Source organism: Cardiocondyla obscurior, linkage group LG20 (assembly GCF_019399895.1).
Source record: "Cardiocondyla obscurior isolate alpha-2009 linkage group LG20, Cobs3.1, whole genome shotgun sequence".
Classification (NCBI taxonomy): Eukaryota; Metazoa; Arthropoda; class Insecta; order Hymenoptera; family Formicidae; genus Cardiocondyla; species Cardiocondyla obscurior.
In genome coordinates this window covers 3,705,486-3,731,207 of record NC_091883.1, presented here as the reverse complement: position 1 = coordinate 3,731,207, position 25,722 = coordinate 3,705,486, and the positions used below count along the sequence as shown (strand labels likewise).

General features: G+C 39.6%; 2 protein-coding genes across 3 annotated transcripts; one reads left to right on the top strand and one right to left on the bottom strand.

The window, feature by feature from the left end:
- Positions 1-173: 173 nt before the first annotated feature.
- On the bottom strand, positions 174-22,522 carry Unc80 (unc80, NALCN channel complex subunit). The gene is made up of 50 exons (XM_070669945.1): positions 21,886-22,522; positions 21,727-21,775; positions 21,167-21,196; positions 20,868-20,888; positions 20,541-20,686; positions 20,312-20,459; positions 19,996-20,230; positions 19,808-19,881; positions 19,622-19,711; positions 19,471-19,548; positions 19,258-19,403; positions 18,914-19,171; positions 18,538-18,719; positions 18,291-18,454; positions 17,979-18,127; positions 17,033-17,062; positions 15,859-15,988; positions 15,339-15,530; positions 13,482-13,623; positions 13,021-13,386; positions 12,517-12,937; positions 12,259-12,382; positions 11,982-12,174; positions 11,764-11,905; positions 11,548-11,657; positions 11,231-11,421; positions 10,945-11,160; positions 10,733-10,868; positions 10,396-10,665; positions 10,065-10,322; positions 9,444-9,930; positions 8,651-9,287; positions 8,334-8,514; positions 8,091-8,272; positions 7,748-7,996; positions 7,386-7,659; positions 6,994-7,298; positions 6,486-6,911; positions 6,192-6,410; positions 5,969-6,114; positions 5,567-5,879; positions 5,130-5,450; positions 4,773-5,043; positions 4,494-4,697; positions 4,004-4,354; positions 3,589-3,861; positions 3,305-3,400; positions 2,753-2,765; positions 416-564; positions 174-314 (listed from the first exon to the last, which is right to left on the bottom strand). The coding sequence occupies exons 1-49, from the start codon at positions 21,969-21,971 to the stop codon at positions 417-419; spliced, it is 9,873 nt and encodes a 3,290-aa protein (XP_070526046.1). The 5' UTR covers positions 21,972-22,522; the 3' UTR covers positions 174-314; position 416.
- On the top strand, positions 13,635-25,711 carry LOC139110318 (uncharacterized). 2 transcript variants are annotated; one of them, XM_070669998.1, is made up of 3 exons: positions 23,351-23,656; positions 23,891-24,105; positions 24,398-25,711. In XM_070669998.1, the coding sequence occupies exons 1-3, from the start codon at positions 23,563-23,565 to the stop codon at positions 25,121-25,123; spliced, it is 1,035 nt and encodes a 344-aa protein (XP_070526099.1). In that variant the 5' UTR covers positions 23,351-23,562; the 3' UTR covers positions 25,124-25,711. The 2 variants fall into 2 exon arrangements, 1 of the variants encoding a protein (XP_070526099.1); XR_011546972.1 differs by lacking the exons at positions 23,351-23,656; positions 24,398-25,711 and adding an exon at positions 13,635-15,181 and having other exon boundaries at positions 23,891-24,023.
- Positions 25,712-25,722: the final 11 nt, after the last annotated feature.

The following is a 25,722-nucleotide window of genomic DNA, read 5'->3' as shown; positions in this document are numbered from 1 at the left end:
CCGGAAGTGCTGGACGTATCTTCGTCCCAAGACACGTCTGACACCTGCGGGTGCACGTGGTGGTGAAAGTAATGGCAATGATGATGCTGATGCGCACTATGGAGCTGCTGTTGGTCCGCGGGCGTGCTAGCGTTCTTGTCACCGTCTGACTTGCGTACGGACGAACTTCTCTTGGAACGAACGGACGAAGAACTCGATGGGATGTTAGACGACGAAGGATCCGCCGTCGATGGCACTGCCACTTTCGATTGAGTTGACGCTGATTGCTCCGCAGGTGCGGAAACAGCATCCGACTGTTCTACCTTCGTCTGCGTCTGAAAAATAATATTCTGTATGCCATATTCCGACACCCTTCTATCTAAAAAAAAATCATGTTAGATGGAATGCATAGAATTATATAGAAGTAAGTATTTACCTCAATGTGACTCTTTCGACTTTTTCTTAAGCGGAAAGTCTTCTTGCTTTGACCCATAGAACGTTGTAAGCGAGGCCTGTCTGTACGTAATTCTCCGGAACTGTCTTCGATCGGACTGCTTGGACTTAGCTGGCCCGTCACCGTCTCCCCTGGCGAGGCAGTGGACGATCACACATGTCACGTCTACTGTCTCATTTATCTCGAATTCTAATCTACATTCCATCTACTCATGCTCCTCTTTCGAAGTGTATGATTCAAGATTATTTTTTAAAGTGCGTAGGCAATATTTTACATCCCCGTCTTGTGATCGTTGTAACGCTATGTACATTTAATGTAAACATAAATTCGTTATTTTTACACATTTTTTTATTTGCGAGGGGACAGCTATTTATATCGGAAGAGCACGTAAAAAAAAAAACTTGTTATAAAATAACAGAATTACTTAAATATAATAAAGAAATAAAATGTTAATTTTGTGAACTAATTAAATTTTAAAGCACAAGTTATAAAGAAAATTAATTAAACTTACTTTATGCTTTTTACTTCGTGCAATAGCTACTAAATTTATCTAAACTAAAGTCTGCGTAATTTAATTTCTAGATTACTTTGTATGTATAATTACTCTAATGCAAACTTCATAAAAAGTGATTGTTTTGCAGATGTAAAGTGAAAATAAATGACCAATGCAACTAAAGTAGATGTAAGAATCAAGAGAAATATTTTTTTACAATCTTGCACTTTTCTTAATCAGTAAAAGCTGTTTTGCGAGAACGCGGTAATGATATAAGTAAGTGAGTAGATTAGTTTGTGCAATATGTATCTACATTACTGCAGTGAAAAAATAGATAAATTAAATAAAAATAGAAAACCGTTGCATAAAGTCGTAATATTTTCATTAATATTGTTAAAATATATTTTCGAGGCTGAGCCTCTCGTCGTGCTATTTTTAATTAATAAAATAAAATATCTATGAAGTTCTTCAATCCATCTATTTTTGCAGTAACGACTGAATATTGTATACCATGTTCAGAGAAGACCAGGAAGTCTTAAGGAGGATATTAATAAGTATATCGTACGTAAGCTAAAGCGGGGATCGAGGATTTACCTGATGAGTTTCTAAACTCTACGGAAGAGACAAAGCGCAGCTTTGGCGCCTTTTGGTGAGGTAAGATAGAATGAAGCTTAATATGGTTACGTTCATCGCTAGTAGAAGATGATTGGAATCTATCTGAAACATGCCACATCGAACGTCTAATATGAAGGGATAACAAGTAAGACAGACCACGATATAATAGTCATCGTTGACACGTTGTTCACGATCGTACATCGTGTCGATGTTGCACACTTGGAGCCTGAGTCTCGGAAGTTTTGATTAATGTGCGACACGACAAAGTGTAATACCTTAATGACGTCGTCGGCGAGAGTGGAGTTGCTAAATTTATAATTAAAAACCTCACGAGTGATTTGTGACACCTTGCACGAAATTTTGCCGTGTGTTTCCCGATTATTAAAAATTATGTGCCACAAGTAGCGGCGAGATAAGAATTCGAACGAGGCAAAGACACGAGTTTATGTAGCACGATGTTAATGTATGTGAAGTAGTTATGATGTAAACGCCTGTACGATGTTGCTTCGATCAGAAAAGGTGTATTAAATATTGATTACATTGTAAAAAAAAAAAAAAAAAAGAAATTGTTAGAGCAAGTGTATTAATATAAAATTGCTGATACCGATAAATGCTGTCGTGTTAACTGCGAAAACAATTAATGACAGTTAGTTTCGTGCTGACGACGAATAAAGGAGAAAAGCGATAGAACATCGAAGCAACTACGTAGTATAGAATGACTAGGCAACGATCAGTAGGGTACCAACTGTTGGACATTACCATTGTCTAAATACTGCTATGTAATAAGTTCTTTATGAGTTTGCGTATAAAATGTGATAAAGGGGGCGATAATAGATATCAGTGTGTCTAAGAAATAATGTACCGTGAAAGTAGATTGCGCGGAGCATTTTAAAAGCTCGTTATATTGCTATGAAATTCTTTCTGTGCAATTTAATAATTCTATTTCTCCTTACAGTATATTACATTTTAATTGCATCACGATTAATTGTTTAAAAATCGCTCTGATTAATCTCGTTTCACGGTAAGAGTGGATTAAGGAGGCAATAAGAAGTGGGCGAAGACCGTAGTAGGCGACGCAAGAAACAGGGCGAGCGATCGAGGTATGATCAAAATTACAAAAGAGTGATAAGCGTGAAAGGGGCACACACCAGCAGGATATATATCATAGACTGTATTAGAATTGATTGAGATTGTAGAATCGATCCGCTTACCTCCGTTCCCTAGCTAGCAATGGAAGCAACGCAATGATCAATGTGTCAATAATACGACCAGGGAGAAAGAGAGAAAAGAGGCGCAAACGATCAATGCCTTAAATCGACTTAAATGATATGGGATTAATCGAGGGATCTCTTTTTCCCGATATCAGGCAGACGGCATTCGTTATCGCCCGATACGAGAGTATTCGTCCCTAAACGAAAGGAGACCGACTAAACTCTTCAAGTTGCAAGCCTCGCTGTAAAGAGGAAAATGAAGTGAAGACAATTGTGCAAGAACCGCGCGAAGTAACCACGACAGTAAAGAAAGAGAATCGATGTTACCAAGAGAGAGAGAGATACAGAGAAAGAGAGAGAGATAAGGAGAGACACCGTTGGCAGTGATCTATAGACAATGGCTCGATCCAACTGTGGTAGCGGTCAGCGATTTTTCGTACTACGCGTACGACAATAATGAAACGTATACGAGAGGCTTGCAGTCGCAGCGATCGTAATTAACAGTTTGGGATCTTCTTTTTTTTTATAGGATTTTAGAAAATAATGAAATACCTGTCGTCGATGGTGGCTGCTCGGCATCGGCTTCCACGACTGTCTCGCTTGCTTCACGAAGAGTAGCCGATCCAGCACTGGTGCTCGATACGGATCCTGTAATTACGAGACGTTAATTACGATTAAAAAAAATGTATACATAGATATGCGGAAAAAACAAGGTACAAAGCGTAGAAAATTATATTTCTCAGACTAGATATTTAAAAAAAATTTAATTTGATGATATATTCTGATTGATAGTCTTTGCAATAGAGATAACAGAGGAATCAATAATGTAATACCACCAATGCGAGTGCCGTTCGGCGGTGCTGTTACTTGAGTCGGATGCGTCGTTTTAATAGTGCTACTCGTGTTAGATTGGGTCGAATGAGACTGCGATTGAACTGCTGTGGAGTGAGACACCGGTGTCTCGGCGGGAGTGCGATTCGCATGGGATCTCGATCCTAGATCGCCAGTTAGAAGATCCATTAACAGAGATGGTCTTTGAGTACGTGGCGCGCCTTCGGTGATCGAATGCATATCCACCACGCTTCTCTTAGGTTCCGGCTGCATTTCCACTGTATATTAAAACCATTTGATTAAAAGAATTCTTAATCAATTTTAATTTCCAAAAATAAATATTTTAATTAATTATAATTAAGCGCGCTTTTGAGTTCATTGAATAATAATCGTAACAAGTGTGATAAAAATAAAACTAACCGCATCTCCGATTCTCAATCTCTTGCTTCAGGTTTTTTAACTCGTGAATAAGATCCATTAACAATGCGCCTCGCGATTTCGGCACCGTTGTACTGCTGCCATTGATCTTCTCGCGTATGATGGTGTGCATGTTACGTTCGTGCTCGGATATCGGCGCTTGTCCGATTTTGTAAACGATGAACGGAAGCATTTGAACGTACAAAGCTGTACGGTGGGTCACAATAAATTCAAGGAAATTCCAGAGATACGTGGAGGCTTCGTTGCGCTTGTTTAAAAGACGCATCGCTCGCAAAATTATCCGCCACTCCGTTCTTAATTCAACTTCGAAACATATTGTCATTATTTTAAGCGCTGAAATTAAATATTCGAATATTAATTCATCGCTCATGAAAGCAACAATGTACGTATTATTCATATAGTGATTTACTTAAAGCCTTATATGATAATTAATTTTTTTAACTTTGCAGAATATTCCTTTCATAAATCTTACCTAGAAACGCGACTTGGTATAACGTTAATGACGTTTTTGTTAAAGCTTTCGGATCCCTCGTAGTGAACGTTATACTTCCGGTTCTCGTGTCTGTCGGTGGTCTCTGCATCATCAGTGGTATTGGCTTCGCCCCCGGCGGCCAAAGGGCGTTTAAGACAGTCGTTAGAGCGAAAGAGATATCAGATTGTTTTAATCTCGGTACGTCTGCAAACGTAAAATAACATTTATTAACGTCTATGAAGTTGAAAGAACTTTAATTTACCGAAAGAATTAATTTACCTTTTCTCCCAGTTCCCACGCGAAGAAACAACGGTATTAACAAATTCAGCAGGGCGTTTTCTGTGCGAGTCTGCGTGGCGAACATGTTTTGACCCCCGAGAACATTTTCTAATGAGTATCCTTCACCAAATGATATCACGTGTAGAGCGATCAAACGTAATACCGTCGAGCAAAAATGCGGCGGTGGAAGTGGCGCGGGTAGTTTGCTCATCAAAGCAGCTGTAGAAGCCGACGTCAGATCCTCAGATAGATTGTCCCCGACGATTAAGGCCTAAAAAAAGGTAACCCGTAATTAAAGCTGAAATTAAATTAAATTAAAAAAAATTTAAATAAAAGAAAAATAATTTTAGTGCTTGCCTGGCAAGTAGACAGCAATGTCTTTAAATATTGAAAGTGCGCGATGTACGGGGACTTGGACAGAGTCTCGTAAACTCCTCTCAAAAGATCACTGGCGGCGGCCCAGTCGGTGTTTCTTCTAATCGATGGCTTTTTGTGTATCTTACTAAAGGTTTTATCCAATCTCCTGAGAATTAGCGTCAACGCCGGTCTCATCTCGTCATTCGCCCACTCGGTTGAAGGAAGAATGTCGTTCATGTATCGTTTGAGACCACGACAACCCATGGTGATCGGATCGTAAGGGGAAATCTTTAGAAGACTATGAGCGATGTCAGCTAGACGCTAAATATTAAACATTTTTGCATGTTAATTTTTTTATATAGGTAAATAATTTATATAATTATATTTAAAAAGAAATTATAAGTATATCGAAAATAAGAAAAGTATCGCCAACTTACCACGTGGCACTTCGAATCTAATAACTCGATAGTCTTTCCATCCTGAGATTTTTTGTTAAGCTCTAACAAACGAATGGAACACCGAGCCACGAAATCTCCGACCATATTTAACAAAGTATCGCGCGGCCGTCTAAATTCATTCTTGTGGAAGTCCTCGTCGCGGTCGTAAAAGTGTCGCGCTTTCGAATGCTCTATATACTTCGTATGCGTGTCTTCTTCGAAATCTAATCCCGGCGAATATGGACCTTTCCCGTAATTTCTTTGGCTGGAACCTTTGTGTTCGGGACTCGATTTTTGGGGACCGTTATAATATCTGCGAAAATAAATAAGGCATTAACTTTATTAAAAAATGTTGCAAGAAAAGAACAGAAATCTCTAAGAGTAAAAAAGATAATTAAATACTTGGTCAGTGCTTCGGAATTGTTGACTAATGTCCTAACTGCAATTGCCAATTGATTAATTATCTCCTTTTCCGTTTTCCCTTCTTTATTATATGTGGGCAATTGAATTTGCCGAACGTAACACGGCAATATGGCTTCCAATATTATCTATAAAAATATCATGTGCATCAGACATTTAATAAAATAAAAATTAACGTCAAATTAACATTATATAAATATCTTACTAGCATCTGTTGGCCTCTGGTCGAGTCAGGTGCGTAAGCTATTACCATTACGCAGAGAGATATGCAATCGAGCACGTCGACCATTTCGTTTTCATCGTGGTAACAAAAGTCTATTGCTTTTAAAGGCTTTTCTTCTTTCACCAATTCTCCGATATTGAGTGGATCTGGCGACGGAGTTTCCAAACTCAGCAACAAATTAAACAGACACGTAGCCGGAACCTTAATAAAATCACAAAATTATTATTATTTAATTATATATACTTTCTTTTATTTTTTTAACGAAAGGAAACAAACCTTGTGAGCTTCACCGTGGACGCTTATCATATCCGTATCTAATATGCTCGAAACGCTGCCAAACATCTGTAGAATAAAAGGCTTCCTGTTCATGAGATAGAATTGTTTGACAGCGTACTCAACGGTGGTTGTTACGAGCTTGTTCGTCTGATGGGTTGAATACAGTTGCAATAATGTCGGCATAATCAACAGGTAACCATTTGTCGAGAAAATATTTTTAAAATTATGTGCTGCGTTTATGTAAGTCGCCACGACGTAGCGTAAAATACAAGAGTCTTCGCTGTGAAGGATCACAGCGCCATTCAAAACGTTCAAAAAGAGATGTATGTCGCCGGAATACGCAAAATTGCCGGCCATGGCTTCAAACATGCGGGCGATTAATCTTACCCACATAAATTTATGCATTACATCCAGCCCAAGAAGCTCCTGGAAAGAAGTTAGTTTTAAAATTATTTATAAAATGCAGCGTACACTCGACCAATTAATTAACAAAAGCTCAAATACATACCCTTCCAATCTCGCCACCTTTGTAAAGATCCAAGTCTGCTTCGAGCGCTTTACGTGGGAATGACGGCAGCTTCATGAGCTCTTCGTGAAGAAACACAACTCTCTGCACTACCATATCGACATTCTTCAGAATCGCCCAAGTCAACAGCACCTTTCCTATTTCTACAAATTTATGTCTCAATTCCTGCCGTTGCAGCGCATTGAATGCATCCTCCGGCTTCATGTGCACGAGTTCGATTTGCGGTAATTGCGATCTCTTGAAAAAGTAGTAATCTCTGACATAGGACGACGGATTGTGTATTTGATCTACAAGTAACAATATTGAAAAGTTTTGGCAACAAAATTAGAATATTATTACGCAGAAGAATTGTTTAAATAAAGTGAGAAACGCACGCGTTTTGTAGTCTACGAGGAAATACTCGTGATGCTTCGATTCTTCGATGTTAAAAAAGTCCAAAGACTCTCGGAGTATCTGGCAAAACTGTGTGTCTTCTTGTACCGGAAATTGCGAAGGTATTTCCCCGGCGTCGGGATCCTGTGGACCATGAACGATGATCTTTTTCGCCGATGGAACATTCGCGGTAAGTAGAATTGACGCATCGCACTGTTCCTTCCGCAGAATTTGTTTTAAATCCTTAAACATAATGCCGTGTACGCTGTGCACCACCTAATAACAGAAAATCATCGTCGGTAATTTTATATTAGCAAATTAATTTTATTTATTTAAAAAAATTATTAAAAATTATATATTTTACCATCCACAGAATTGACAGCGCGGTTCCAATTAATTTTTGACCTTCCTCGTGCGGAGTGCGCACGTAAAACATGACATATCCAATAATATAATTGTAAAGCGCGAACGCAGCCTGTTGCGGCAATTTTGGTACGAATCTAATAAGGTGTCGCAAAATCTTGAACATCAATTCTTGTTTCTCTCTCGTGAGACGTTCTAATACGTATCGAAGAAATAAAGCGCTGTCTTCCACCAAGCAGCTCCAAATCACCTAAAAAAAAAAAAAAATAGTAATAAATACATTTACGTTATTAAGAATTTAAAAATACGTAAAATTATAGGTAAGAAATTTTTTTTACTTATACCTGATATGCTACTTCGTACACCGCGTTTCCGTCATCGGAAACTGCAGGATCGTCCAGCAAATTAATAATTTGAACAATCGCTGAGCACAGGGATGAAGGAAATAACGAGAGTGCCGACTGACTGTGATGCGCTTGGGTGTTCCTTGGAACGGTCTCAGCTGCGTCTTCGTCCCCTACATTACCTTCGTTAAAAAAAGGGGAAAATATTGCAGGAAATCGATGCCTAAAAAAAATTGTATATACCTTCGTCGTGATCGTCACCCACTGGACTTGGCTCGTAAGCGGCTTGCACGGTAATCGGTATCGTCGTAATAAGAAAGTTTTCTCTTTCCTCCCGCTTTTTGTCATCCTGTGCCTGAAGGGCCTTCGTGATCAGCTCGGTTTGCTGCTTTTTCCGGGTTTTTGTCGCTGTCACTAAAGATCTCTAAAATAAACGAATGTCTCATTAATCTTTAAAAAAATTAAATATATCATTAAAAAATTTTTGTACAAAATAATTCCACATTAAAACATTCATATTAAATAATCAAGAAACACGGTAGTTTAAGTTATACACTTACGTGATGTTCTTGATTGATAGTGACTTCTTCCATTTTGGTTTTGACTTGAGGCATCCAGGGCGGATCGACCACCGGTAGAGATTCGATTCCAATTTTCGGCGACGGTAAAGTAAATTCAATTCCTGGCGGTGGTACTTTGAAAGTTAAATGCGCCGCTTCCTCCATCCGCGGCCACACTTGATACCGCAACTTCCACAGAACTTGAAATCGCAAAATCGCGTTGATGCGCACGCTGGTGTTACTGTGTTGAAGGCCCTTGTGCATCAAATCGCTGGCCTGATTTGGTGCTCGCACGGCTGATATAATAAAAAGTGCCGCAGCTGATGCGGCAACTTCTTGATTGGATTCTAATAGAAGCTCCCATGCGACAGGCAGTACCTCCACAAACAAGTCTTCCGTCATGACCACCGCTCCCTTGATTAAAGTGGCCAAAGGTGCGTGAAAGGCATCTTTCACCTGAGTCCTTACGTATTTCAGAACCGGCGGTGGCTCTATATCTTTATCCTCTTCAACATACTTGGTCGTAATTCTCCTTAAAGATTCCTTGCCCCTTTCAGAGTCCTGATCCACGAGATCCTTTGACGAATCTCTTTGAGTTAATCGGCCGGATTGAGAGCCATCCAGATTTTTTTCTATCCTAAAAGAATAAAAAGAATAATCATTAAATTAGCATTCCAAGTATAATTTAGTAAAAAAAAATTATCTATAAATTTTATTGCAAAATTTTACAAACAAAATATTTATTTGCTATTTAATTAAATATAATTAAGCATTGTTTTAAAATCTGTATTACTTGTACTTGCGTCCCACGCTGTCTTTTCTTCGAATAGGTGATACCTGCGTGCTGGTTTGATCAGATATTTTGCGACTGCGTTTATCTTTTTTGTCGTCTTTCTTATCAGTGTCGATATCAAATAAACCTGCGCCATTTAATATTCCAAATTTCTCTCCGTAGATTTTCTTCACTGATTTAATCAGTCTGCTGCTAGCGCGCATTTGCCGCCGATGGCAGAAAGGATGGCAAAAGTTCTGATGGGAGCAATAAAAATTGAAGGAATTGGCGACTTGCACGAGGACCTTCATCCATGGGAAATTCTTATTAGTCTCGTCGGTCTCGTTGCTGTCGCTTGGACTCTCCGGTGGCTGATCATCGCTCAGAATGCCTGGCGATTCGTCACCGCTGACTTCGCCACCAATGCCGGGTTCAGATGTGTCGCTTCTATCGGAAAGCGAGCTTACTTTTCTCTTAGACTGAATTGAATCTGCACGTTTTACCGTATCTGTAAACCGACAGGACGTTTTTACATTATTAACGCGTTGTTATTTAATAAATGTATAATTATCGATATTAACAAAATTAATTATATTATTTAATATTTTCATTATTTTATATTTACTATTAAATTTTACTTACAGGCCTCACACTCTGTATCCTTGCCCTCTTTGGTATTACGACGAAGTTTAAGGCTTCGTTTTTTAAACGAGCCAGTTGCTGCGCCGGCAGTAGTGGTGCGACGAAGGAGAAATGGTCTACTTTGAGGCGCCTGCATCCTTTTCGCTTTTTCCTTTTCGATATTTTGCGCTTCTTCGCCTTGAACCGTAACGTTGGACTTGCTGCTACCCTCGGACTCGTTATCAGGTTCGTAGAGAACAAAACTGATCTTGCGCTCCGCTGTAAAATAAATTATTTGAAGCACAGGTAATTATTAATTAATATAATATAATAAATATTATTTTAAACTAACCGACAACTTCACGATCGCCAGCAATGGATTGAAGACTTTGCGCAGAAGCCTGCGAATGACCCATGGACGACAAAGCCACGCTCCATCGTCGGTTTGCTTCTCGGCTGTACATTCTTTCCCAAGGCGGAGGACGTTCTTTCGTCAACAGCTTGCTGGACTTGGGCAGAGTTTGGTAAGTTTCCCTTAAAAACGCCGTCACTTCCAGCAGCAAAACGCAAGCGACGAGACGCAATGCGAAAGGACATTGGGATCCATAATTATTTATACTAGCTGAAAGTTATTAAATTAAAATTACATTCTACTTAATTGCTGAAATTAATCGGGACGAGATTATTACCGTCGTCAAGAAAATCTTCCTCTTCGTCTTCCAAAATTAATTCTCTCTGTTTGCTTTCGTCGGACACTATGCTTGTTACCTGCTCTACATTTTGCTTGTCTTCGATCAAAAATTCTTCTAAGCGCGCCCCGATAGCCTGTTTTAATTATAATCTCGTATATTATTTTGTCAAATTCTTTTACAAATATGATTTATAAAATAATTAAATGTACCTCTGCCCATTGATAAAACAATTTTCCTGCGGTGCGTTGTAGTACGTGAACGCGTCTTAGTGCGGTAGAAGCATTACGATTGTTCATCGGCACGGATGGTCGAAACATGGGAAAATTGTGTTTCATCCATGCAGGCCAGTGTCCTTTGTTACACTGATGCACCAAGTATGCGCATTCTAGTATGAGGCAAGCGCGAGATACTATCGGCGCGTACGGCTGCAATTAAATAATTAAATATTAATCTTTTATCGCGCTTTAGAGAAATAAAAAGTGTGAAAATTATTACGAGATCTAGGAGCGACGCCATCAAATGGGGATCGGGAACAGAGCCGGGTTGACAGGTCTCCAGAAGAAACGAGAATCGTAACATTCCGTCGAATACGGAACTGCGAGGTACTAATCTTCGTTCTTTCAGCACAACGAACTCAGATTCCCTGCAAGTCTCACCGAGCTCCATAGAGTTTTTTCGGCTAAAATCTAAAAAAAAACGGACGCATATCTTAGATAAAAATTCGCAGTTTTACAGTAAAGAAATAATTTACGCGATAATATATATTAAAAAAAAACAGAAATTAAATAATGTAAAATACAATCCGGCCTTACAATTTCCGGGCGTCTCTTCCATGCTCTCTTTCTTCTTACTCTTTCCAAAACCGATTTTATTCAACTGATCTTCCATTCGACGTTTCGCTTTCTGCAGAGTTAGACTAACTCTGAAAAACAATTGAAAACGCGAGTCAGTATATTGTCTATTACTTTTCTTTTTATTTCTTAAAACAGCAAAGTAACTCGCATAACAGTTTTAAACAAATGACTTACCCACGTCCACTTCGCGACGCGCTGCGATGATGACAGTAGTGAAAGCTGGGTTGCCTAACAAAGCTGCCGTCTGTGGGTGACTCGCTGCTTTCGTGACTATCAGTCGAATCGGTTCGACTGTACTCCTTCCGGAACCAGTTGACTAAAACCGATCGAAGTGATTGAATACAACAGCGCTCAGTGCGTCGTAAATGATGCGTGCAATTTCTACCGCTTACCGATACCGCCAATTTGAAATCTCGTCGACTTCCGAGGTCCCAGAGAAGGCTCGCCGATACCTAGATTACGCTCGCTTTGCCTGGGCGTTAATACGTGATGTTTCTTCCGCAGATTACCCAGCGGACTTTGACTAATCTTCACGTTCTCCTCGCTTAATTCCGTCTCGAGGAGACTCTGCAAATTCGATCCCGCCTACCAAGTTAATCTTTTTAATACTATACAGATTTACAGACAGCGGCGTAATGATTGTACAATCGTTATCATTGTTATATTTACAGCGCAAGTGGACGACGTGCTTCTTTTCTTGAAGAGGAATTTCCGCGTGCCTCTGTCGTCAACGGTGAAACACGTGTCTCCTCCGATATCTGCGTGTTCTTCTAAATCCGATTGATGGATATGTCTATAAAATTAATAAATAATTTAGGAGACGTCGAAAAAATTAGTTCTTAAAATATACAATAATATATATTAATTCGCATCTCAGTTATACAAAAATGTATTGTTGCAATGAAACGCTCGCGTTTATTAACTGACCTTATTACGCGCGTAGTTTGCACGTTGCTGTTACATTGTTTGTTCGGCCGATCCGCGGAGTCGAGGATTCCGCTTAAAGCCACTCTTCGGAAGACGCCGCCGTGCGCCTCCTTAACGTATGTCATCAGTTGGCGCACGTCGCAGTAAAGATTGATGTTCTCTTGCGCTTTCAGCTGTTTCGCGGATTCGACGAGACGCGTGACCAGTACCTTGAACACGCAGGACATGATTTGTCCCTCGATACCGCGAGATCCGTAACCACCGGCATTGTACGACGTCGCGACGCCACTCGCCGTCGCGATAACGTTCCCTCCGGTTCCAGTCGAGGTACCGACGCCGGTACCCGAGCTCGCACCGAAATTCGTCGCGTATCCACTTTGGGTGGTCGCATCGGGTGATTTTCCCGACGTTCTTTTCTGATCTGGAAAGAAGATAAAGGAGCCTCCTTCGTGAAATTAAAAAGCTATTTTTTATTAATTTAATTTATTCATTTAATTTACTCACTGAGCGGCGATAACAATGAACTCGGATCCACGCAGTATCCGACGTACGCGTGAAAGAAGTCCATGATTTCCGTCAGCGGCTGCTCTCGCATCATCGTTCGCAGAAACCGTGAGAATTGTCGGGAACTTGCGCGGTGCAGCTTCGTCAAGATAGTTTGTCCTTGAGAACGGCATATATCGGCTTGAGGCCCGCGTACTCCGTCCAAACAACCGTGGGGACAGCCTAGATGACGCAACACTCTAACTACACAATTCATGAGAAGGTTATGGGCGGTAGGTTTGCTTGAATATTTATATTCCGGGCATTCTGTTGGCGAATCCTGCTTCTTTCCCGTTTCTGATTTATTGTCGATTCCCGTGCCGGATCCTGCGCGAAAGGAGGTATTATTTAATGACATGAAGTTGCTGTTTAAATATTGGATTCTTTATAAAATAATTATGTAATTAATATAATTTCATTACCCGCGTTACTGCCGGTAGCTTCCTCTCGAAGGCAATACTTCATCACCCCCATGTCCATCAACAGTTCCATCAAGTTTAACATAATTTCGCAAACTCGCGGCGTACAAGTGGTATTATCTCGCAAAGCGACGAAGTGTATCGCCTGGTTAACAAAAATTTAGTATATTTTAGACCGGTATATTATAGTCTGTTTTTATTTCAAAATCATCTTAAGCAAATACTGTGATTGGTCTAAAACCAAATAAGACCATCTTGTATATAAAAACCGACCATGAATACCGGCTTTAGTATTTTTTTTTAATATACATGTACGCGGAAATAGTTTTTACTGAAATGTCTGAAAATTTAATTACAGATCTAAGAATGTATAGCGGTCTATATAAATAATTATATTCAATATTAGATATTCTATCTAAAACTTATAATTAAAAAAAATTTGAATGAGATTGTTTGCGCTGACCGCCAGGTGTCGCAGATGTGCAGTACTTTTTTGCAAGTCAAGTGCATCTTAAACATAATTTATAGGACGTGGTCAAGCGTTCATTAGTAGTCTTTGTCTAGTGTCGGGCGTGAGGATTTTTAATTCCTCCATAATTACGCGTATTTTGGACCGCGCATGTACAGTATCTCGACGTCCGGCAATTCCGAATCGCTTCAATCCCACCGACTTCAGCGGGTTTCGACGATCGTCATTGCGAGAACATTGAGAACGTGAGATCTGTAAAAGCAGATTTGGCACTTGCCGCGGCGATGGTGGTTAGCGTATGACTACAGCATATATTATATAACTATGAACTTCGTGTGAGAATTGATACATCACTTTAGTGCTATATGTTAATCGCCTTCGTCGCTGTAAATGCCATATTTGCTTTTTATATTAAAAAACAGATATAGTATTTCCTGCGGCGGCGGCGGCAAGTCACGTGACTTCTCCCTCTCTCGGCCGCCGAGTTCGCAGGTAGCAGCAGTAGGACGCGCCATTTCAGTCCCCTTCAGACCTCTGTAACCGTTGTTACGTGAAACATCTACGCGCGCGCTTCGTGAGATTCGACGCATATTACGTCAAGATCGCGTACGCTAGCCGCCTCGCAACACCCATAATGCGATTGCTGACGTACCTCGAGTGTACCTCGCTCATCTTTTTTGTCGCGGCCGAGATTATCATCCCGCTTCGGAACAAGTGATCAGTGAGGAACAATTTGGAGAAAGACAAAGTGCGTGGGGAACATTTCGTCCGATACGCGGCGTTCGACACGGCCCGTCTCATTTACTGCTTGTTGTAAGTTCTTCCAGGCGTCCATTTTGCCGACGAGAATCGGTCGAACAATCAAAGGTGATCTCGTTTACATCGTAGCCATTTTGTCGTGTACGGGAGTGAGGACGATTCGAGTACAAGACCCGGTGGAAGTGAGCAACGCTACGTATGTCGAAAGTGCAAGTTCGTACAGTAGATAATCGTTCGTCGCGCTTCGTTATTTTAATCGTAAAACGCCGCGATAATCCGCCGTTATTCTTTTCGGTCGTTCGCCTCTCGAGTGAGAAAAAGAACAGTAAAACAGTGTCGGGTGACTTGAAGTGTTGCAACACGTCAGGATAATCCAGAATGCTGCCACGGGGAGAAGGAAGGAGGGAAGGAAGGAAGGATGGACGGACAGACAGACGGAAAACGACCTGCCCTAACCTCGTCGAAAGCTACAAATGTAAGTACACTTTCAACAGGCTGTCGGCCGTAGATAACTCAATTGTCTTAAAGGAATTAACATAATTAACTAATATCCGAATATAATAACGCGTGCGAAGCGCCGCGCTCTGTAATCTCCGGTAATTAAAACAGATTTAGTTACATTTTGAAATTACCTTCAAGACAATTTGAAGATCGACATCGCCTTCTTTGGTGATATAACACGCAGAGCCCGGTACCTCCGGCACCTCGTCACTCATATATGTAATGTTGGAATCCGTTTGAGACCTCGTAAGACTTGGCTTTCTCTCGGAACACAAACGGCTACCTTGAACGCTGATGACGTCTAATTGACTGTCGATAGACCCCTAAAAAATTAACCAGGCTTTAAAGAATCATTAACAGTAGGACACCGCGTTATTTTAATATATGTAGAAACAAAATTTTAGCATTGATAGAAAATTAATTAATACATATAATTATTTTACATTTTTCTTTTGGTCCGAACATTTTTATAAATTTTTTTTTTTGTTAGTTTTAAAGTGAGATATTTGAAACTTGTGATTTTTGACGACGCTCGAAGGTTCATTAAATTATATCCGGTGCTTAAATGAGATAATACGGAAGTCCAAAGCGTTATCCTCGGGCTTTGGTATCACGCGATCATACTCCGCGGAAAATCGTAGGTTTCTTTACCTGACGTTTCATGTAATCGGGGGATGGAGTTGGCGTGTGTTCCGTGACGGTGATAATAGGGTTCGGGGCGGTGTAGGATTGACTATAAAATCGACTCTGCTTCCTCTCGATGCGGGTATCGCCTACGTACCTACGTACGAAACATAGCACAGATCAGGAATACAGCTTGACGGTATCGCTTTCGAATGTCCTCATGCTATTTGCCAACGTGAGCCCTAATCAAGCACTACAATCTCTTCTCTATGATCTCGATCTACGGCCGCGGATTTGTAATTCCGTCGACACATGCACGGAGGATTTTCTTTTTTTTTTACAACTTTTCGTATCAACGTTGCCCATACGATTACAAGTCTCATAGATTGGAAATTATTACGCAATCAATTTTATTTGTAACAAAATAAAATAAGAGTTTTAATAGCTATAAAAAAAATTAAATAAATAGGTATCAAAATCTACTTTAATATGTACGTGTTGAAATAAAAAAGAAATTTTATTTTTTATATTTAATCGAAAGAGACGAGACGAGATTTTTATTCGACACGAAAATTATATTATTAGTTGCGATACCAATTTTTAATTAAAAGCTGAAAGGGCAACGTTATTCGATTTCGTACAACATGCACAAATTAAATATGTAAAACATACGGATGTTTCTACAATGTATTTAATTTTCTTATTTAAATTTATATAATAGGATTATACTGGAATATATACGGGACAATTAAAACCAATAATAAATGAAAATAATTATTTATTAAATAATATTATAAAAATAGATATATCATAATTAAACAGCCGTTGCTTTAAGAAATTAAAAAAAAAAACTATTGCGCACATTTTTAAACAATAAAAGAAATTAATGAAGGAAATAAAAAAAGAAGATTTGTATTTTATACACAATTAATAAAAGAAAAAAAAATTTAATTGCAAGTATTCTGGTAACAGAAATAATTGTTACAAAATTATTATGGGTAAGATTTAATATTAATAATATAGCGGGGTTTGGTAATGTGCCTCATGTGCCTTCATGGGTTCTTGCCGACGTGCCGATGACGAGATTTCGGTGTGTTATTAAAAGTAAAAGTGCGCCCTACCGAAAGCAGGAAGCTCGTAAAAGAAGCGTGTAAACCGAGCTGCGGTACGGAACTTCCTCCGAATGACGTTGATGACTTACCCTCCCGCGGTCAGCTCGTTAATCAAGCAGCTGAGCACGAGTTCGGGGTGAAAGGGCGAACGAGAGAGAGAAAAGAGACACACACAGAGAAAGACCATTACGCATAAGTATTACGATAGGCTTATCGATATTTAAGCGCTGGATTAATTGTCGGAGAACTTGAGCTACGTTCTTAGATCACGTATTAAAGTAATTACATTTAATTTCGATATGTCGCAACATAAATTACTCCAATTAAAACATATCGGTACTATTAAAAAAGGGGAAAAAAAAATACTAGACTGTATTTAATTCTAAAAAGTATGAGCTATAAATCGGAAAAAGTTACAAGTAAATCTAAGTGTATATTGTTCGCCCGATTTAGAGTTAAAAAGAAGTATTTTGAAATAGTCAATGTTGGATCTGAATTCTTTATAACAGTTTTTAATTTAGTTTTTATAATAAACACAATTGCAATTAAAATTTTAATTTTATTCATTGTAGTGTTATATTATGGAATCAGCATAAAGAATTTTTTTAATATATTACTCACAAATGTGTTCATACATATGTCCAACATTGATTCTCTTTCATGTTCGTAAAAAAATATATCTTCTAATCATTTGTTTCTTATTACATACAGTCTAAGCATACTACGTTCCTCTTGGCTATTATTATCACACAATTAAGATATAAATATAATTAACTTCTTAAACTATTCTAAAAAAATATGTTTGCGCGTAAATTCGCGCCATATATAATTGTCTTCATTTTTCATTTTTATTTTATAGATAAATTGTATTATTTGCAATAAAATAAAAATAATACAAAATTTATATAAGTCTTTATGACGAAACGCGCGTATTTACGAGCAAACAGAAATTGTCAAAATTAAAGAAAGAAAAAAAAAATATGTAACGTCGAGATTTTCTAATTTTTTTTTTTCGACAAAGCTAATAGCGCTTACCTTAAACTCGGCATACTCTTCCCTTTGATTAGATTTGTAGGATGTTTTATGTAATCAATATCTTTGGCCTCAAAAAACGGCTTTGAACTGGCTGAGGTTGGTCTTGAAGTCAAGTGGTCGTCTCCGGTATCGAGACTCGTATGGCGTTCCTAGAAATTCGTGTGAATAAACTCATGAATAAATTTACAATTACGTAATTTATATGGACTGAACATGAACGCACGCCTCGCGCGTATTTAAATAGGCACACAAAGTTAGATAAAATATTTAAAAATATATTGAAGAGAATATTAAGCAGTTAAAATAATTTACCTGTTCGAATAACATCTTGGGTTCTTCTTGGCCAATTTTCTCAAGTGCCTTTTCCGATTTCGAGAGAAGTTTTGTCTCCACGAAGGCTTTCAGATCAGCCATCTTCATGCGTTTCTTCGTTTTCTCGCTGGCGCGTCTGGTATGCCTCGATTCGCCTTCGTGAGCTTTACATATGATAATTCTAACAATGTGACCAAGTCTACACGAAAAAAAAAAAGGGGGGAACTGAGATAGCAGAATTACTAACACGTACTCGTCGTCGTAGTAGTATCCCGGGTGTCAGGCACTTCTATGAAGTCTTTTAACACGTCCTTTTTCTTACTCTCGGGGCTCTGGTAAATCGAGACTTCGATTTTTGGTATAGGCAAAGAATTGCTTCGGCGACGAGGTATCTGTTGCACTGAGGTTTCTTCGTTGATTCTTCGTAGCCTACGTTACATAAAAAAGAAGCATATATTTGTTAAATTGATACCAAAATTATTTTAAAATATATAAAATATTTAAAATATTAAAAAAAAAATTCCTTTTGTAATTATTCTTTTTATATTCATACTTATATTAATTCCTCCGCGAGTCGAAATCGTTATGAAACACTACCCTTTTATAATTCACATAGGACTGACCGGTAATAAAAAAATTGCAAAGCCCAATGAACACCTTCCTCTTGCCATTGAGGTACGAATAGACATCTTAAAGTTGCCACGTCCAGAAAGGTTGCCGCGCGAACGTCCGAATCGATGATTGTAGAACCAGTAGGGTGTTCGGTTGCGGGTGTATCGGCAGCTTGATGCTGTGCCGAGAAACTTCCGCGCATCTTTGAAGCCTCCTGCGCTTCCTTTTCCGTTTTAGACATTTTTTCCTCTCTCTCTTTATCCACGCCGCTAATCAATTAAAAAAAAAAAATACTTTCTTAAATAATCTCACATATTTAATTTAACAAATTAAATGAAAGTTCTGTTTGACTAACTCGGTTCTCGCAGCTTTTTCGCGGTACTGCTTGCACGTGTCCAGTCCAGAAATTGCCGTGACTTGCTCTATCGTGAACTGCTCTATCGTAGGTCTTGAGGAGCTCGTAGTCCTGCCCATCGCGACGTGAAAGATGCTGGCCTCGCCCTGCGATAGCCACAAAAATGTTATTTGCTCTGCGCTCAGTGTCGAGACATTACCTCGTGTAACTCACTGCGAATATGGTGGATATTTCTTTTACCCCGTCAAGCATTTTCTCTGATTCACTTAAAGATGGTAATCTGAATATTACCTGTCGCAATAATAGTTATATTATTTATCAAATAATTTCAGAAAAATGTTTACCACAATGAAATTTAAATTACCACGTGCTCGTCCTCTGCTCCTGAGCTTTCCTCGGGTATCGTTTCCGGAAAGACAGTGTCCTTTGGTGACGACAACCAATTGCTCTGTTGCTGTTAATTAATAATTTTACGAGATTACTTGCTGGTTTTATAAAAATTTTTTTTTTGCATAATTACAAAATGCTTTTTATTAAATTGCAAACGTACATCGTCGTCAATTAGTTTCGCAGACGGTGGAGCACTTTGATCTGAAGTCGATTGACTGGGTGGACTTTCGATATCTATAAGCAATGTTTAAAAAAAAAATTAATTAAAAAAAGAGATATATTAAAAAAAAATATTAGAGTATTATTAAATATTAACAGACTTTTTTTTATATTAATTGATTAACTCACTTCCTCCAACGAAAACGTCATCATGCGACAGTATGTGGTGCTTGGCGGCTTTAAAAGATTGACTCCAATATATTCGTGGTTTGGCGCGACAATGTGCCGTAAAGCATGATGCGTCTGGGTGTCGGCATTCGGACATAGCGGGCCATATTTTTAGGCCGTTCTCCAATCGTAAATTTGTCTTAAAATCAATGTCCTTTAAATGATTGCACAGAGGTGCAAACAAATAGATAAAGAGCTTGAAAAGAAAAAGAATATATAACTTTCGCAATTTGTACTCAGAGCAGTCTCTTCAAAGAGTAAAATTAGAATAACTTACAGTCATAGTAGGTATTGAAAACAAATAGAAAAAGGGATTTGACGCATCGGTTTCGTTCTCTGCGCACTCTTCAGCTGAATCCAAGAGTATCCAGTGTAGAATATAAAGTAGAGTCGTTTCCATTGTACCGAGGGTTTGAAAATCCTTCCTATAGATTAACAGCGGTTTGTTGCATGAGAATTCAAGTAGCGTCGGATAATCGGAAAATTATTATTTAAGTATGACTGACCTGTTGTGCAAAAGACTAGCTGTAGCGTGGAGAACGTAAGGTAGAGCGGCTTGAATCAAACGCCAGCGTGGCACGTTCCTCCATATCTCTCTTAACGATGGTGTCAAATTATTATGAAGATCCTGGACTAAAACCCTTTCAAGACTCTGTAGAAAGAGAAAAGAATAAATCGAATGGAAGTTGCCGTGTTTTAAAAATCGTCGTTTGCAAGTTTATTTAAAAAAAAGAAGGAAGAAACATTACGTATTTTACGTAAACTATTTTTTAAATAATACAATTAGTTCTATTATATTTTTTTATTCTTAAAAAAAAATTATTTGTACTAACCGTGCATGCTTCCTTCATTTCCTGTGCGAATATTTTTGAAGGAAACAAATTATGTTGATTAGAAGATATATTTGATGTAATACATAGTTAAAAAATTCAACATAAAATTAAGAGAATAAATGAGTTAGAACAATATCTTTTGAGATTACGGGCAAAGCTAGATAAGCAATTCACACTCGTTTTATCTCTTTTGTCTACGAAAAGGAAATTTAAAAAATAAAACCAAAAAAAAAAAGAAGATTTAAAACAGTTTTATAAGCAAGCTCACAGGCAGATATTAAACGGGCGAGCCGACTTACATGAAGCACTGGTTGTTGTTGACTGCAGGACTGTAGGTAAAGTGGCCGCGTGGACAAGACATTTTATTAATGCAAGTAAAGTAAAATATATATATGAAATCATAAATCAATATATCTTCACGTTACTTTTTTTTTAAAACAATGATAAGCGTTTTAACAGCATAACGTTCTTTATAAGACATCGTTGTCTAAAAATAACAATATATTGAAGCCACGAAATAAAATAAATTTCACGTTGACTGACATATGAAGCAAGCTAATTAAAAAAAAAAATCACAATAATTTCGACAGAGACGATTACGCAAAGTGGAAACCGAAAACCAGAAGAAACTTCTGTCGTAGATATATTTACAAAAATAATCGTCCACTCAATCGAATCGATATCTCGGGATAGATAGTATTGAAAGTACACAATTGTATTAATGTCAGGAAGAAGCAATCGCGGGGACATTACGTTCGACCGATCGTCTTGATCTTGCTTGCAGGATTCATTAAACGTTTTCCAATAGTAGGGCTATAGTTTTATTACAATTTTTTAAATATTAAATTAATTGTTTTACCGTGCAAGAAGCTTCGTGAAGCTTTCCCAGTTTAGATCGAATAAACGGCCTGAAAAATAATATGAATTATCAGACGTTTGTTCTAAGACGAGCACGAGCACGCCACTGTTTATTAAAAAGAAAAAAAAAATTATTAAAAGATGTATGCTATCAGTTGACCTTATTTGTCGCCAAAGGTACATCTGAACCGGAATAGGCAGAGGATATTCCTGCGTGCCTCCATCCACGGATCTTCGTTTATCCATGATTTTTCCGTATATTACTGAAACGTTTCGGAGTCGCGAGTAACGGGATTAAACGACATAATTAATAAATCACGATAATTCGTCGAATTTCTGGCGCCGCCATCATTACCACGTGTCTCACTTTGCGGAGCAAATCTTCGCGATTTTAATCACTAATACATCTCGCGCACACCCTCGATAGATGATAAAATCTCATCAGCCGTAATTAACGTATCGCCGATTAAAGAGCATCGTAGTACACGATAATCGCAGGACTTATTCTTCTGTCCTATGAGCGGAATTCATTCTTCGACACAAAAAAGCGCAATCGTTGCACGACGTCGTCGTCGCGTATTAGACGTCGCCGTTGGAAAATTCCGTCGCCGGGCATGACGCCGTCGGAGAGGCGTCCCGCGACCAAGAAGAGAGAATATCACGTGCCACTCGCGGCCTAGTAACACACTTCGGTCATTCCCTGTGGATATTCTGCGCAACGTGGGTGTGTACCCCGGTGCCGGAACAACATGTAACTGAGGAAACTCGGTCTACGCGTCCACACGTCCTCGCGGCGAGGATGGCGAATGCGCGCGCGACTCTCGGAAAATCCAATGCGCCGGTCGTTTCATCGATCAGCCCAGGAATCTGCTGCTGGACCACCCCTACGGGAGGCGAGCCACCCTTCGCAAGCGCGCCACGTTGTGTCGCGTCACACCACGTTCCTATCAACCCATTTACCCACCTAGTCCATCTAGCCGTTTACACGAGCAACGCCCGATATAACGATGGGCGAGGCCATCTTCCTGCGGAGCAATGACTGCCGAAGAACGCGCAATTTATCCCTCTCGTAACTTACCCTCCGCTTTCAGGGTGTGTACCTGGCCGATACCAGCCAACAATTTATTTTTCGCATTAGGGCAAGGGGAACTCTTACGTTATAATTGGATTAATTATTGGGTGGGAATTTATATAATAATACTGTTAAAAAAAATATAAGCGATATTATAAATAATTAATAATACAATTAATTAAATAGCGTACAGCCGGCGGCTATCGCGGTCCGAGCGAAGCACGTGCTTTCCACGCGCGTGTTTCCCGCGCGAATTAATCACGCCCCTCACCCCGCGCTCTCCTACTCTATCCTTTCCGACCGCAGCACGCTCGCTCGCTCCGCTCGTTCTAAATACAAAGTTAATTAATTCGAATATTATATTTACTATTACTTTCAACGCACGACGAGATTTTAACTGACGAATCGCGGTATTCGTCGATTAGACAGCTCTCTTATATTTAACATAAATAATCCAAAGAAATATAATTATATCCAAATGTATTTTTAAATTACATTTAAAGGAACGCGAAGCGCTCCACGCATACGTCTGTAGTTTGCTGCTGGAAATTATTAAATGCAAAACAGTTCTTCAGCGTACGAAAAAGTAGCGAAAGTAAACGGCGCGCTCTGTCGCGTCCAGCTAAATTGATTAATTTCTCTTTCCCGTGTCTCTGAAAAGAGCGCTGCATCGCGAATAATCGACGCGATTGATCGAAAATATAACAACTGACTGTTTAGCGTCCGGCCGAAATCGGTGCGCGGAAAAGATTGCTTTTTGCGAGAATGCAATCAATCATGTCAGAGTCATTCGTGAGAGGACTGCTGTACAAGATAATAGTGGAAGTTCTGGACGTTATAGATCGCCGTGCGGAGGACGGTAAGGTGCAATCTCGTCCGTGTGCCTTGCGAACGTAACGAGCGATTGAATAGAAGCGTTGTGTGCATGCACGAGATGTTATTCATCGATAAATGTCATTTCGCGGTGCCGTCCCGTAACACGGTTTTCAATTACGATCCCGCGAAGATAAAACCGCGCGGACGCGTATAATTATTCCTATTAAGCGCAAATAATATGTACAACGAATGCTAATTCTAATTTTTTTAATGACAGAAAAATCCTGGGAACAGCATGTCAACGAGGAAACAAGCGATGCTCAATTGGAATATGTACGTGGTGAGCCGCAAGGAAACGAACGTCCGTCCGCAAATTACAACAAGGCTGAAGAGATAGAACTGATCACGAAGATAGTTGACGATTTGCGCGACATACGGATCGGAGATTCCCGATATGTACTTCCGCCTTCGTTGTTAGCGGTGGAGAGACAGGTAATGAGATGTAACAACCAGCTTTCTGAGACGTAATTGTTTTATTACAATCAATCATAGAGATTACAGTACAGATATTAAAAAGAATTAAAAAAAATATATATTTAAAAAAAAAGATAAAGTAATAAAAAAATAAAAATAAAAAATGTTTAAGAGGTCTTGCGTGTACAACGCGTTCACAGTTTGCTTTGGCGCTACACCTGAGCTTTATTAATTCCACGCACGATTGTTTTCTACGTGCATGTCGGCTGGGTTTACTCACGAGACACGCGCTTGTCCCTCGGTTTAACAGGTGAAACGTGCCGCGTGCAACGTCGACGATGCACCACTCACGAATCCAACGACTGACGTCGAAATTGAACGCACGACCCGAGGCCAAGGCGACATCCACCAAATCGTGCACACGGCGATCTTGGAATCACCGGCTGAGCTGACGGAAGAGGCGAAGATAATTCAGAGAAAGAAAGAAGGCGAAACTATCAACGAGGGAGCCAACGTGTCCGTCGGCCTGTTGCAGCAGCTGATCGGTGATCTGGAGAACAAAGAGGTCTCGACTCGTTCCGAGGATGAAGCCGTTTCAAATCCGGTTAGCAAGGAACACATTGTCATCTGGGAGGAGACGGAAGAGCGATTCGTCAAGGTCGTCGAGAGCAACGTGAGCGACGCGCACGAAAGTACAACTGGGAGTCTTCGAGGCAACGAATTAATCGGCCGCTATCGCGTCGACGAATTGAAGCACGATGAAGAACTTAGGTCTCACTCGAGTCAACACGTGGCTTCCTTGAAAGAAATCGATCTCGATCAAGTTCCGATTAAAAAGCGCAGGTCGAACTCGTTGTCGTCGCTGAAATCATTCCGCGACGACGGCAACGCGACCGTAGATCAGATACTGCCTATCGACGACGCGGAGAAGCGAAGAACTTTTAACGAAACGACAGCGAAAAAGAAGAAGAAAAGAGCCTTCGGCAATCAATTGAGGAAACTCTTTCGCGCCGCGTTTGGTCGCCGAAAGAATTGACGTACTTGAATAAGATTGCAATCTACGTCGAACGATGACTCTGGTCACATAGCGGCCTTCCAATCATGTACCTTTTAAAAGAAAGCACACGTTCATAAATATACAGAGAGTAAAAATAACCGACCAGTAGCTTTAATATGCAGTGTAATTTCGCGACGCGTGAATCAGACGTTTTCCATACATTCCTATGTAGAATCGTAAGCGTTTTACCGACGCGAGCCGGTTAAATTCTACAAAATATATAACATCCGATGATCTCAAGGTGCGTTTTGCGTTACCGAACGGTAGTTTAAACAGTTTGAATTTGGAATTGGTAGCCGTGAAAGCTGACTTGTAGCGCTGAAGACAGTGAGTATATTTTTGCGTCTATCGGCCGCTGCAGATCTGGCAATTTGACACAGGAATGTCGTCGACGACGACGTCGAAGCCCCATTTATCGCAGCAGAAAGAGGTATTGCCTGACTCTTGCCTCCCGCCTCTTCTCAAACTGTTTTTGGATCGCGACGTTGCCATGCTACGTCGTCTCTGGTCCAGACCGAGATTTCTTCTCGAAAACCTGGACCCCAGCATCACTTGAGGGTGTCTTCGTAGCGCCATCT

Bases quoted from the DNA above. Each gene is read 5' to 3' on its own strand.
- Unc80 (XM_070669945.1), bottom strand. From the start codon at position 21,971: ATGGATAAACGAAGATCCGTGGATGGAGGCACGCAGGAATATCCTCTG. The intron at 18,720-18,913 runs GTCAGTCCTATG...TATGTAACGTAG, and splicing joins TTGCAATTTTTTTATTACCG to GCTACGAAGAATCAACGAAG. The intron at 8,515-8,650 runs GTAAGTGTATAA...CGTTTATTTTAG, and splicing joins CTATCAATCAAGAACATCAC to AGATCTTTAGTGACAGCGAC.
- LOC139110318 (XM_070669998.1), top strand. From the start codon at position 23,563: ATGCAATCAATCATGTCAGAGTCATTCGTGAGAGGACTGCTGTACAAG. The intron at 23,657-23,890 runs GTAAGGTGCAAT...TTTTAATGACAG, and splicing joins AGATCGCCGTGCGGAGGACG to AAAAATCCTGGGAACAGCAT. The intron at 24,106-24,397 runs GTAATGAGATGT...TCGGTTTAACAG, and splicing joins TGTTAGCGGTGGAGAGACAG to GTGAAACGTGCCGCGTGCAA.